This window comes from Platichthys flesus, chromosome 7 (genome assembly GCF_949316205.1).
Source record: "Platichthys flesus chromosome 7, fPlaFle2.1, whole genome shotgun sequence".
Lineage (NCBI taxonomy): Eukaryota > Metazoa > Chordata > Actinopteri > Pleuronectiformes > Pleuronectidae > Platichthys > Platichthys flesus.
Window position 1 is genome coordinate 24020242 of NC_084951.1, and position 13796 is coordinate 24034037.

The 13796-nt window shown below is 44.0% G+C and overlaps 1 protein-coding gene across 1 annotated transcript; it reads right to left on the reverse strand.

The window, feature by feature from the left end:
• Positions 1-492: 492 nt before the first annotated feature.
• On the reverse strand, positions 493-10326 carry pan2 (poly(A) specific ribonuclease subunit PAN2). The gene is made up of 26 exons (XM_062392246.1): positions 10199-10326; positions 9046-9351; positions 8792-8961; positions 8564-8684; positions 8363-8440; positions 8018-8288; positions 7463-7808; positions 6352-6448; positions 6147-6266; positions 5903-6022; positions 5665-5793; positions 5356-5555; positions 5078-5226; positions 4851-4957; positions 4528-4626; positions 4332-4423; positions 3903-4047; positions 3665-3802; positions 3530-3589; positions 3352-3442; positions 3103-3260; positions 2698-2841; positions 1697-1876; positions 1520-1613; positions 899-1102; positions 493-777 (listed from the first exon to the last, which is right to left on the reverse strand). The coding sequence occupies exons 2-26, from the start codon at positions 9331-9333 to the stop codon at positions 743-745; spliced, it is 3636 nt and encodes a 1211-aa protein (XP_062248230.1). The 5' UTR covers positions 9334-9351; positions 10199-10326; the 3' UTR covers positions 493-742.
• Positions 10327-13796: the final 3470 nt, after the last annotated feature.

Here is a 13796-nt window from a genome sequence, read left to right on the forward strand (position 1 = left end):
TTAAATGTGGTTTTCTCAGTGTGTTAATCTGAGGTTTGATGTCTCCACGTTATGGTAAAAGAAAGATCCTGAACAGCCAGTAGAGGGCGTCATTGTACCGAAAATACTGCCAATTACAGGAAAGACAAAAGTTAAAAGAACAACTGATGTTCATCTTGGACATTTTGTTGTAAAAGTCCATCAAAGGTAGGGAAGCCCCCCCGGACTGGATAATAGGAATCATTCAGGAGTGATCTGTGTTTGCAAAGAACCTGAATCCTTAAACATGAATCATTTATATTAGTTGATGTTGTAAAGTTTGTGCTATTATTTCCGAATTTTAACCGCAAATGGAGATTATTTTAATTTGAAACGACCCAAAATACCATTAGATGTTATCGAACTTCATGGGAACAATATGGCTGCGAACCCGAAAACCAAACTCCTTATTAAATTCTCATGCAGTTGTTTCTATGCTGACCAAACTCACTGGAATTGAAATGAAAAATAATCTTCCAGTGCTCACAACGCTTTTAATTATTTACATTCACCAGAAAACTTTTTTTTTTTTTTAAAAGGCTCCGAAGTCAAAATACACATTTATTTTTTTCCGAAAACCCAAAAAGGAAAAGTACAAATGTCGACTGATAAAAAAAAAAATTGCGGAAACACAGACTCTGCAAGAAAAAATGCACACAAGTACAAAAGTGAATTCAAACTGATGGAGTGGAGATTGAACCGTGTGCAGGAGGAAGGGAGCAGCTCACAGGCCCATCACAGAGGGAAACACAGCAGCACCTGCAGAAGAGAAGACAGTGGTTTCAATCCACTGGGAGCGTTTTCCCATGATGCTCTGACGTCTAAGCTCAGCACGATATAGATTAGCACCAGGCTGCGTCTAAGAGTCAACGTGTCGTACCTTTCGAGCTACCTTGACCATCTCCAGTGTCTGCGTCTGGGACCTTCCAGTCCAGCTGGCGACCTTTATCGTAGAGTCCCTTCAGCACCTTCCTCACTTCATCGTTCCCACCGGCGCGACTCAGCTCCTGGTGCTTCCTGTACAGCTGCAGAGCGGTGCGAGCGTCTTCTATGCTGTCGTGAGTTTCACCCTGGATGTTGAGTTCTGCGAGCGGAGCAAAGAGGACGATCACAGGAGGTTGTGACCCCGACAGCAGCATTTCAACCAATTAGCCTCGGTTTCGATCAGATTATTGGATCAACACCTCAACGCTCCACGTTAAAACAGAAACTCTCTTTTAAACCATTCATGGACACGTGAGCAAGTAGACATCTGAACTATATATTTAATAAATACTAAAATTAACTCTATCCTCAAAATTCTTGCATGAAAATATCAGATTTGTTATTTCTACCAATGTTTGTGTGGGAAGGGGGGTTACTAGGTGCTGACTTAATATTACACATCTCCAAATCAACTGTCAATTCCCATTTGAAGAAACTTTACTTTACGATTGCAGCTTCAGGTTCATTATTTGCTTCAGTCCTTCACTAATCCACATTTCCCCTGAATTGAACTGACCTAGAAAGTACCAGGCGAGGAATCTCAGAGAAATCATCCTCTTGCGGGGCAGATGGAAAAGGTGCACGGTGTCCACGACTTGGTCTTTCAGAACCTCGGAGGAGCAAAGGAACAGAAACTGTTAATACTGGCCTGTAAACCAGGCTACAAAGTAAATGTGATCCCAGTGTAACGTACCAGCAGGTTAATGACCCTGAAGTCCTTCTGCAGGCCGTGACCCACGAAGCGAACTCCTGTGTCGATGAGGAAGCGCAGCTTCAGGTACGTGGACTTCAGGGTCGTCAAATGCTTCGAGGAAATCTTTGCATCCAGGTCTCCTGGTTTGATGCCGGAGTATTGAGTCAGGTAGTCGACCACCTGCAAGAACAAACATTCACAAGGGTTATGAAGACCCACATTTTGAGAGTTTCAATTACATTTTTGATTTATTTATTTTTCTTAGCCTGTTTTGCTTTGTGGTATATCCTTTAAAATGTACTTAGTTTATTTTCTTATACTTATTTTCAGATTGAATTCATTTAATTCATCTTTTTTTTATTTTACTCTACATCTTTCTATCTTTTGTTTATTCTGCCTTTAGAGTTTCCTTAGTCCCTGTTGTGCTATAAATAAAGTCTGCCTGACTACAGGACGACACACAAGCAGCCCTCAAGACAAAAACAACAAAAATAAATATAAAACACCAACAGCAGGACGCTGAGCGATGAAAAGACACAAGCTGTGCAGAGCAGGAACCACAACACATTATCACAGTGATACAACCACAACAAAAACCAACCAACAGCACTTGAGACGCTCCAGGCAACGAGCAGAGGTTTCTGACGTGTGTGACTCATCTCAGAACTTCCCCAAAAAGGTTTGAATCGACTCTACAGGTATTTCAGATATCTTGTTGTTCACGGGGTTAGAGCTCAGTTGTCACGGCTCATTCTTAGATATTGACTCAGGTAACATATCGTTCCTGTGAGCTGATCGTGGACGCTGAAAAGGACACACTGCCGTTCCAATGAAGGCAACAGAATAGAGGAAGTAAAGGGAGACGGTGTCCTCCCTGCACAGCGCTTTGGTCAGGTTTATCCTATTTCCACAAGAGCAACAAAAATCCCTGTAAACGCCCCGTTCACGGCGGATTTTCTGCAGTTGTGTCACTCTGGTGTTTTCACTCTGCGCCCGCTAACCTGCTCCTGAGTGGAGATGTAGTCGTCGATGAAGGGGACGCCCTCGTTGGCCCCCTGGCCCCTCACACAGGTGATTCTGGCCACGGACATCTGACTGGGCTTGATGGTCGACTTGGTGCCGTCACTGCGGAGTTCTGCCTCTTCCTGCACACACACACACACACACACACACACACACACACATCAATCAGGTTATCATAAGAGGCTGATTTAAAAGTCAAATAGATTTGAGTCGGAGCATCACCACATTGCATTATATAGAAACACTGATAGATCTACATATTCATAATCATTTGTTATTTTTGAAGCAAAATCTGATCTCATCTTGTCAAATGTGAGAATTTCCCATATTGCAAAATGTAATATTTTGTACTTTTGTGTTTGGTCAAGTTCTGTCAGTCTCACCTGATTGAGTGTGACGAACTCGGCGTCCAGCCCCACCAGGTCTCCAGCCTGGGGCATCTCACTGACCATGAGCGGGATGAAGGTGGCGTGACTCTTCCTCTGCTTCCGGGCCAGCGAGGCTTCTGTCAGCAGCACGCTCGCGTCGATGGGATTTTTAACTGAGACGAATAGCAGAGAAAGAAAGAGCTGCTGAACGAGACGTGAAGTTAATTAAGCCTCTGAGTGGCGAGGTGATGTCCTTGAACGTACTGCGGAGGTCGTATTTGGTGTGGTAGTTCCTCCTGGCGTAGTAAAGAATGGCCGGCACCTTCCAGCTCAAGTCAAACTGTGCAGCTTCAGCCTTCGACAAAACAAAACGTTTATTTTCAGGTGGCTACGAACTGAAGATTTCATTAGAACTTTTATAAAAAGGTGATGAAGCATTTACCTTATCAATTGGCTCGATCAGGAAATCGTTGAACAGGTACCACTGCTGATGAGTGACTCCCTGAAGCAAACACGTGTCATTAGAGTTTCACAGAATCCATCTCAAACTGGATTAACTCCTCTGAGCTTCACTCACCTCTTTCCTTTGATGGTACGTCTCTCCCACTTTGATGTGTGCTATCAAGTTCCCACCCGTGCGAGCGTCCAGGACGTGGGGCACCGTGACCATCAGGTCAAATAAAGAAGCGCCCTCCTCTTCTTCTTCAGTGGTTAACTGGTGGACGACAACGTGACGAGTCATTATTCGCATGTAGATCTTGACCCCACAGTAAAACACATGAATACCGTGGTCAGCGAGCATCTTCCTCCCTCACCTCCTCGGACTCTGGCCAGCTGCTGATCTCCAGCCCCTGACTTTTGCTGATGGACATTTTGAGAGTGGGGGGGATCCAGACATGTCGCAGATCCTCCGCCCGGGTGTCCACGGGGAAGCCCTCCATGTTGCACATGTCCTCCCCGCTGCAGCAGGACAAAGAACGGGTTTAGACACATTCAACCGAGACCAATATTATTTGTAGAGCAGACACTTAGCTGGCAACCAAACTGATGATCTAATAAATGTTTAAATTAAGTGTTACAGCTCATTTCTGTCCTTGAGAGTTAAATAAAGACAAGCAATGTGAAGACGTCTCTGAAATGATGTTGGATATTTCTCACTGTCTTATGACTAAATTTAACTCAACTAAATTTAAACCATTTAACGATAGTGAACATAGTATTAATTATATTAAACAGGATCTTACTCTAAGCACCACTCAGTGGGCATCGGTGGTGGGGGCTCTTTGGGTTTAGGAGGTTCCATCGCCTCTTTCTGCATCACCTTGTTGAAGGCAAACTGTGAAGACCACAAAAAATCATATAATTCACGTAAAAGGCAATGTGCACGTTTCAGAGTGTAATTGAAACTTGTCCGAGTGGAAATGAGACTGAACAACCTACCTCCGCCTGAGCCTTCCAGAACTCAGCCTCTTTGGCACTGTTCACCTCACAGTTTATCACCAGGACGTCCGGGAGACAGCGAATGTTTCGTGTTTGCACCTGAAGTGATGATCAAACACATTATCAGTATATAGTGTTTAAATAAATGACTATGATTGTGAAACATTAGTGGTAAAATGTAAAAGCAGGGGTTAAGGTGGAACTGTGACTGGCAGGAGTGTGGATAAAACGTTTGAAATGGATTTGTGTGTGAACGTCAGATTAGCAGCAGTGACGCGTGATGTCATGCTGGGGTTGTTATCTGAGTAATGGCTGGAACTCACTGTGGGCTGGTACTTCTCACAGTTTTCACACCAGGCCTGAGTGCTCTGCTCCAGACAGATGCTCTTCTTCAGGATCTCTGAGAACTCGTACTCCTTTATTGACTTTTCTGTCAAGTCAGATGAATATTGTTTGTCAAATAGGGAAAACAGTTTTGTGGTCTTTCTGCAGCTTCAGCCTACACGACTCTATTCACTCAGGGTGACGTGCAGCAGGTCCTTGAACTCACCCTGGGAGTTGTGCTCAGGATAGTGCATGGTGAAGAGCAGCGTGAGGGAGGCGCGGACCGTCTCCTTGCCACAGCGACACAGGCTGCTGTTCTCCACTTCAGTTCCAAACAGCTTTCCAATGACAGACTCGCCAGAGGAGCCCAGAGAACTTCAAGAGAACCATCAACACCACATGAGAACATGTAACTTATTTCTGCCATTGCTCGTGAGCACTGAGCCATGTCAGACACTTTGCTCAGGGAATGATTCTGGCTCAGTTTTTGTCTGTTGCTCTGACCTGCTGCTGGCTCCCCTGTAGGCCTGCGGACCCTCCTGCTCCTGCGTCTCCTGGTGCAGCTGGGTGAGGATGAAGCGGTTCCAGCTTTGGATCAAGCGACCGAGTCGGGCTTTCCCCGTTTGCTCGTCCGAGTCTGCGAGGATGAGGCCCAGCGCCGAGGCTTCAGGGATGGTGCGGAACGCTCGGAGGAAGTTACTGGCCTGGAGGAGAAGAGACAGGAGAGTTGACCGTGAGAAATCACAAATTCAGAAAACCCTCTGCCTTGCCACAGGGATGCTGCTTTCCAGAGAGACAGAAACTGACGGCTACCTGACAGGGATCTCCTCGGGACAAATCCAACATGTGGAAGAGGAAGCCGAGCTCACAGGCCAAACAAAACTCCTTCTGGCACAAATGATTCTGCACCAGATACCGGATTGGCTCCAGGAAATATAAAACCTAACGTGCCAACACAAAAAGGGAACAACAACAACGCTGCATGAGAAACAGAAAACACCATCACACAAGAACATTTCACTAAGAGCAACTCTCTCCCCTCGCTGCTCACCTGGATCATGCAGTTACAGTAGGCATTGGGGATGTGAGGCTCCAGGCCGGCGAACAAGGTTCTGTTGTAATGTTTGAAGTCAAAGTCCTCCAGTCCGAGTTTAGAGTATTTGATTGTGACCTGAGGGAACAAAAACATGGTTTATCACATCAAACACGATTTTTTTTACACATCAACAACATAGAAAATACATAATATATCACAAAAGTCAAGAAACTGTCCAATAACAAGTGGTAAACTGTACCTTTCTGTACTTTTTGGGCACCATGTAGAGGTGTGGCTCCTCGTCACGCCCAATCGGGGATTCAGGGATCTGATTGTAATTATCATAGTCGAGCTCCACATCTTTGATTTTGTACGGAACCTGAAATCCACACAGAAAATGTATTTTTAACAATGAATTACTGATATCAAACATATAAACATGACACTGAAACATTGGTACGTGCCTGGTTGCGAGGGCGGGTGCGAGGATTTGCTGCATAACCAATGAACCCAACGGTTTTCATCGTGCGCAGGATCTCAGGGTCCACAGGCGGAGCTCGTCTGTTGGACACAGACATGATTCAGATGGTGGCAGATATGAAAATTATTCGGTTATTACAGAGATGAAAACCACATCGGATTCGTAAATGTTATTGATCTGTTGACGTTAATGTTTAATTTAGAGGGATTAACAGACATTTCTTTGTGTGTCTGTGTGTGTGTGTGTGAGATCAGACACAGGTAAAACTTTGTAATTCTTGGAGGAGCACACCTCATTCTAATGTGGCCATATTTGAATTAAAGAGCTCTTCTTAAAGTGAGGTTACATTTAAGTAGAATTGCTTGTTGATATTGAAATGTTTAATTACTGGAGATGTTTCTCACTGGCTGCTGTCTAATCAATTGTTCCGTGTATCACTCACAACAGGAAATATTGACATCACTTCTAGAGAATTTGTTGACCATGGCATTAGAAAAGAGAAATAAATTCCGCATTGGGGAGAAGTGATGTCATACGTTTTTCATTTTTAATTCTGCAGGTTGTTGTTTTGCTTTTCAGTGAAGCGTGACGCTCTTGATATTCTACATTTCTGCTATCGTCAACAAATTCCAGACATTTGTTACATCTGTTTGTCTCTCAATACTTTCCAACTTCCTGTTCATGTCTTAGGCGGCTGTCCCCTTCCTGCTGGTTCCTTCTAAACACGTGAGCCTTACGACACGGTCACACATGTGGTTTCATCCCTAACAAAGAGCAAACTATTGCACCAACAGCTTAGCCCTGTACCAAAGCAGAAGTAAACAGAGTGAATGATGGGAACTATATCCACTTATTTTATTCACTGGTAAATGACCTCAGTCTGGTGCAATGAGGAATAAGCCATTATCAGGCTACACAGATTATACCTGTTACTGAAAATAATAATAGCTAATAAATAAATAAATAATAAAAAAGTATCAGCACACAGGTTGTTTAATGTACGTTCTTATGTGTACATGTAACCTTACTGAAGTACTTTTGTAGGATCCTCACTATTACAGTATGCAACACACTGTAAATTCATTGACTGCTACCTGGGACTAGGTGCAGCCCGGGCAGCAGCCCAGTCCGACAGCAGCGCCTCAGTGCTGGTCAGCGGCATGGGGATGAGCGAGATGGGCAGCAGGTCGTGGTTCCAGTCCAGCTGAGCCAGCGAGTCCACGAGGCACGGCTGAGCAAACTCTGTCTCCCGGGAGTAATCATTAAAATTCACTTCAGGAGCGTCGGACCACAGATGCACGCACCCCCCGGAGTCCCCGAAGGACAAGGCTTGTTTGCTGGCTGAGACGTCAAAGCTCATGAGCACCTGCCCCTCCGTGTTCACGTGGAAAATGTCGGCCATGTTGGCAAGACCAGTGGGTTCACAGAACTGGCACTGACCTGGAGAAAGAAACAATGACATCATAAACCAGTAAATTGGAAATGGTTCATAAATTCTCATACATGTAGCCTGGACGATTGATTTCACGGAACATCTCATCTCATTTTCAGAGAAACGCGTACGGACACACGGAACATGTACGAGTAAAACAAACAAGTCAACAAACAGACAGACAGAAAATGGTCAGATGAGAGTCCCTGACTCATACCTGTCTGTGAGATGATTGCCAGGCGCGACGTGTAGGTAGGGATGAAGCGCAGGAACAGGGGGTCCACATGCACCTGCAGCGGAGTTACGGCTCTCATCATGCGGAGGTCATACACCATGAGAAACCGGTCGCATGCCAAACCATTCATTCCCCGGCTGGAGAACCCGCACGCAGCCAGAAGGTTCCCGTGAACGTCAAAGTCCGAGAGGCTGCCAGAGAACGCGTCGAACTCGTGCTCCGTCTTGAAGGTGCGCAGGTCTCGGAGAGTTATCTGGATTTAACAGAGGAAGAACGTGAGAGACGTGTGACACCTTTCACAAAGAGATTTCTTCAGATTGTCTGTACCTTCCCAGAAGTGTGTCCGCAGAAGAAGAAACGACTGGTCTGACGCATTATTGCAAGTCCTGGTACCTCAACCGAGAACTGTCAGTACACCCAACACAGAAGTAAACAGTCAGTCACTTACACTTAGTTTTAGTTAGTTTTATATGACGTGGCAGATTAAACCAGCTGGGGACGAGGATTAACTTCATCCCACAGTCTCACCTTTTGAGTTTCCTGCACAGTATTCAAGTCAACTTCAATCACATAGTTTTGCAATCCGCCCATGATCATCATGTTGTTGTCAGTCATGAGGAGACTATGCATATCAGCTGCTTCATCCATCCTGGGACATGCACACACATTAATGAGTTAAAACTATGAATTCAATGAGAAAATAAAAAAATCTCTGTACAATGTTTTTAGATCCAGTTGCCTTTTAGTGACACTTACGGGTAATCAAACATGACAAGGCCCCCCCGAGTGTGGCATTTCAGGTTGTTCTTGGAGAGGAACAGCACGCCCGTTTCCAAACTCTGAATTTGTCGGATTTCATCTGATGAGTTCGCTTGAAAAGAGGAGTACCGGCCCATTGTCGGTCCAAAGAACGAGCTCGCATGGCCCTGACCAAAAGGGATTCAAATAATATTCATGCATTAGGGTTAAAGTGAGACTTTATCGGTCAATGCTCAAGGAACAAGACTCACTCTGTGGTTTCCCATCCAGAGCATTTCCTCCTGCAGGTCGAAATGCGTTGCAGTGACTGGGACGCCGACTTCTGACACGACGCTGTGCAGCTCGGAGAACATCCCCTCCATGAGATGCACTGTCTCTGGGCCCGTCCCAGCCATCCCCTCCGGGTCGAGCTCCACGCCCTGGAGGTGACTGGGGTTGAGATGCTGATCCATGGAGGGCTCCATACCCGGCTCCAGGGTCCCGTGAAGGTTGGGTGAGTATTCGCCCATGCCGGGGTCGAGGCCGTCAAAGTTCATCATGGGTGCGGCTCAGTCAACCTGCAGAGGAACAGTAGCTGTGAACATTCACACCTCTCCAGCCCGGCTTCATTCAAAGTTGCAAAGCTTAACATATAATGCACAAAAATAGAAACTTGGGATACAAGTTACTATACAAGCATAATAATTTATCCAAAATGTAGGCAATTCGTTAAGTTATTTATACATTAAATGGACTCAGGATGGATCTTAAAATCTATTTTCAATCTTATAGATGTGGAGCTCCTCATAAAAAATTAATTGATTATACACTCTGGACGTCGTTTATACTTTCAGAACTTCAGAACTCATAAAAACATCATAATGTGTGGTTGGTTTCAACTTTCCTCAAAAAGTGTGTTTTGACGTTTCTTCATCAGACTTCACATCTGTAATAAATATCCATACATCTATAATGTCTGATCTTACTATAGATCTAACTTCTCTATCCCAGGTTGTGTCTTGTGTAGCGACATGAAGCGGTTGTGATAAATGAGCAATAAAACACATCGTTTGTTTTGATTATTGTTAGCATATTCAGGCTAGTTCTGCTGTTAGCATTAGCTTGGTGAGCAGTAGCTAGCTCCCGGAAGCTAACGTTAATTCAAGTGCTTAAAGAAACACATGAGAAACCAAACGTGTTGTATTAACGACAGAAACTTGTACTGGAAGTTTTATGTTTATATATTTCCTTCACTTACAGCAGCCGTGGTTCACTGTGGACAGCTAAGTTAAGCTAAACTAGCTTAGCATCGTAGCCAAACAGACACTAGAAGCTCGCGCGGGACACGAACTCGCTTTGTACACAGATAATTAATGTGCAGCTGAAAACTGTGAGAGTTTAAACACGTGTAAACTTTACACCGACCTATTGTTGAGATGTTCACAGCACATGTGTCCATGTTCATCCACAACACAGAGAGCTGCAGACAGGGATGCGTTCAAGAGCTGCAGACAGGGACGCGTTCAAGAGCTGCAGAAAGGGATGCGTTCAAGAGCTGCAGACAGGGATGCGTTCAAGAGCTGCAGACAGGGATGCGTTCGAGAGCTGCAGTCAGAGTGCTGCAGACTGGAAATGTTCAAGAGCTGCAGACATGGAGCTGCTGATAGGGAGCTGCAGACAGAGGGCTGCAGACAGGGGGGTGTTCATGAGCTGCAGACAGAGAGCTGCAGACAGAGAGCTGCAGACAGGAAATGTTCAAGAGCTGCAGACAGGGAGCTGCAGACAGGGAGCTGCAGACAGGGAGGTGTTCCAGAGCTGCAGACAGGGAGCTGCAGACAGGGAGCTGCAGACAGGGAGGTGTTCCAGAGCTGCAGACAGGCTGTGTTCGAGAGCTGCAGACAGAGAGCTGCAGACAGGGAGCTGCAGACAGGGAGGTGTTCCAGAGCTGCAGACAGGGGGTGTTCAAGAGCTGCAGACAGGGAGGCGTGATTAAGAAAAATTATATTAGTATAAATAAATAGATTACTAGATGGAGGAATAGTTAATAAAATACATTAAATAGGAATATCAAGTGCCTTTTTTTCAAACATTCAGAATGTTGTGTACACATAAATTAATATACAAATTTGAATCTTAGTGGTTTTTTAGTACTTGTATCAAGATGGGTTGGCTGTGGCTTTAAAATGTATTCATTTCCTCAACATGCTTAAGTTTCAAGTAATATCAGGTATTTGCATTTCTTTTTTGTAATAAAGTTTTTGTAAATAAATCTCATATATCTGTTCTGTAATGTAACAGTGCCATATTCAGGAGGGTCATATTCATTTTATTAATAATAATAATAGTTCAATAATTCAAGACCAATGAACACAAATACTGATAAAAATGCAACAAACCAAAAAAGAAAGATTGTGAATAGCTAGTATTACTGTTTAAATGAGGGATGGTGCAGAGGTCATTGGAAACTTGATAAAGTTAAGACACAAAGACTAGTTTCAATCCATTTTGGTATCTGCCACAGCTTGTTTTAATAACCATGACATTCACATCTGTAATTCCACTTTAAAGAATAACAGAACATGGGAAATGTATGTAAGGAAGTATGTGCACATCTTATGCCTTCACTCATCAGTTTCCTTTTGTGGTTCAATTGAAGTGAAGAGGTTTTTCTCTGGTAGAGAAAAGTTGGCAGATGGAAAGATTGGTCCAAACTCTGAAGTCAGATCAAATCTCATCTCATGAGCACAGCAGTGAAACTCTGTTAAATCCCAACTATGTTAATTAGTGTATTATATCTATATAATATATATCAGCCAATACTTTTATTATGTACTTTGTATAGCATGATTAGTCTTAACTGAATATTTGCTTTATATTTGCTGTATACAAGTTTATATATATATATACAGTATATACATCCTCCACATAGCAGGTATACGTCAGCCAATACTTTTATTTAAAGGTAAATGAAATATGATAATTTCCAATAGGTCATAATCGGAGGACAGTAGTGACTTTGTGATGTGTTATCATTCGGTCATCGTGTGACTCATCCGCCTCCTGTGTGATGCACTCGTTGTGAACTCACCTGAGGGATGCCCAGGAATTCCCTCCTCGCCAACGCACGTGCAAGGCGCGCGTTCCTGCCCATTTAAAAGCAGCCGCCGGACTCCGAGTCCATCACCGACGGGGACGAGCAGGAGCAACAGGACGCAGCCTCATTACCTCTGACTCCCACCATGAGCTTCTCTGTGTTCACTGCGCTGCTCTGGCTCTTTGCCTCCGCCTCCTGCGCCCCCACCGCCGGCCCCGTGCAGGATGCATGTGCGGTGGTCCGGAACAGCTCCCTGGAGCTCAACCGCCTGGCTAAAGCCTTTTCTCTGCAGGTGAGTGCTGTTTGTAGGAATGTGTTTGGAATTACTGATTCAGAACATGTAGAAATAAGCTGAAATATTTTCCTTCACTCATATTAGCTGTAATCTGCCAAGATTAATACTGACTGAATATTGGCTGTAGTTCTAATGAGTGTGTTTGGAATAATTTATCGTTTTTTGTCAGAATGTACTTTGTATAGCTGTACACTGGCACAATAGTATGTGCACATTGGCTTTAATTTAAATGGATTTTTTTAATGGATGATTTTGGAATCATTGAATCAAAATATATAGAAATAAAATTAACCTACAGGACTTTAAACTACTTTATTGACACTTACACTATGTTTTGCATAGATTTAAACTATCATAACTAGTCTGAACTGAATATTTGCTTTACATTTGCTGTATGGCAGCACTTATTTTTCATAAATTATTATTTTGTATAAGCTGAGTTACTGTACTGACCGTGCCTCCACTCATATTATCCGTAGGCACAGAAAGCACCCAGGGTGGAAATAGATTTCTACAACTCCCCTGTTTGGATGGAGGCCGAAGACATGTGTGATCCGGCGACGCTCAAACATAACTCTACAGTAAGCAACCGATTTACAAACCAGAAATAGCACATTAATGTCAGTATATGGTTCTGTATGAACATGATAGTCATCAAGAGAAGATGAGTTCCTGATGTAGAAGTTCCTCTCTCCATCCTCAGCCCTGCATGGAGAAGATCCTCAGCGTCCTGACGAACTACAGCGCTGCAGTGAAGAGAGTTGCTGGAATTCAGAGCTGCAAAGAGTTTTCGAGCAAAGTGACGCCAGCGATTCAGAAACTGCACAAAGACCTGAGCACATGTCTGAAGTCGAAGGGAGGGAAGGAATTCCACCTCGGTAAAGAAGAGACCAAGCCCGTCCAGCGCCATGTGGAGGCTCTGCTGTGCAACGACACCAAGCAAAGACTCTTCTCCTTCTCCATCCTCGTCGCTCGTGTCTTCGCTGTTGGAGATCCTGCTCATCACGCAACAGGCTTCTCTCAGAAATGTGGAGCACCGCGTGTTGGCTGATTCTGCAGCTGGGAAGCATCCTGTAAGACAACTTGATCACATTGATCAAAGTGTATCTGATGCAGCATTCAGTGGCTGATCATGTAGATACAGCAATGTTTGTACTCTGCCATATCTGCCATGTATTTCCAATGGAATTAATATAACATACTATATGTATTCATTTATATATTTATTGTATTTATTTAGTATTTATTGATTATTTCATGTATTTATGCATATTGATTATGTGGGAAAGATTGCCATAATAAACAATAATTAATCAAATCATCAATTGCGGTGTTGTCCATCAATGATGTCAGGATATTTCTTGTGAACAGAAAACAATCGAGGTGAATAATTATACACCTGTGCTGGAACTCTCTGTCCAGAACAGCACACTCTGTGCCGAGACGAGAAGGAAGCTGTGCTTTCCTAAAACTCTCCTGCTGCTCTTTGGAGATCCACAACATCTGCATACTTCCTCGCCATCAGAGTGTCTATTATTGTGGATGCGCTCACACTCTGATGATGTAACTCTAGTGTAGAGGTAATTCAATGAAAAAGGAAGCTGTTTCCTCTGAAGGGGAAGAGGAAGCAGCAG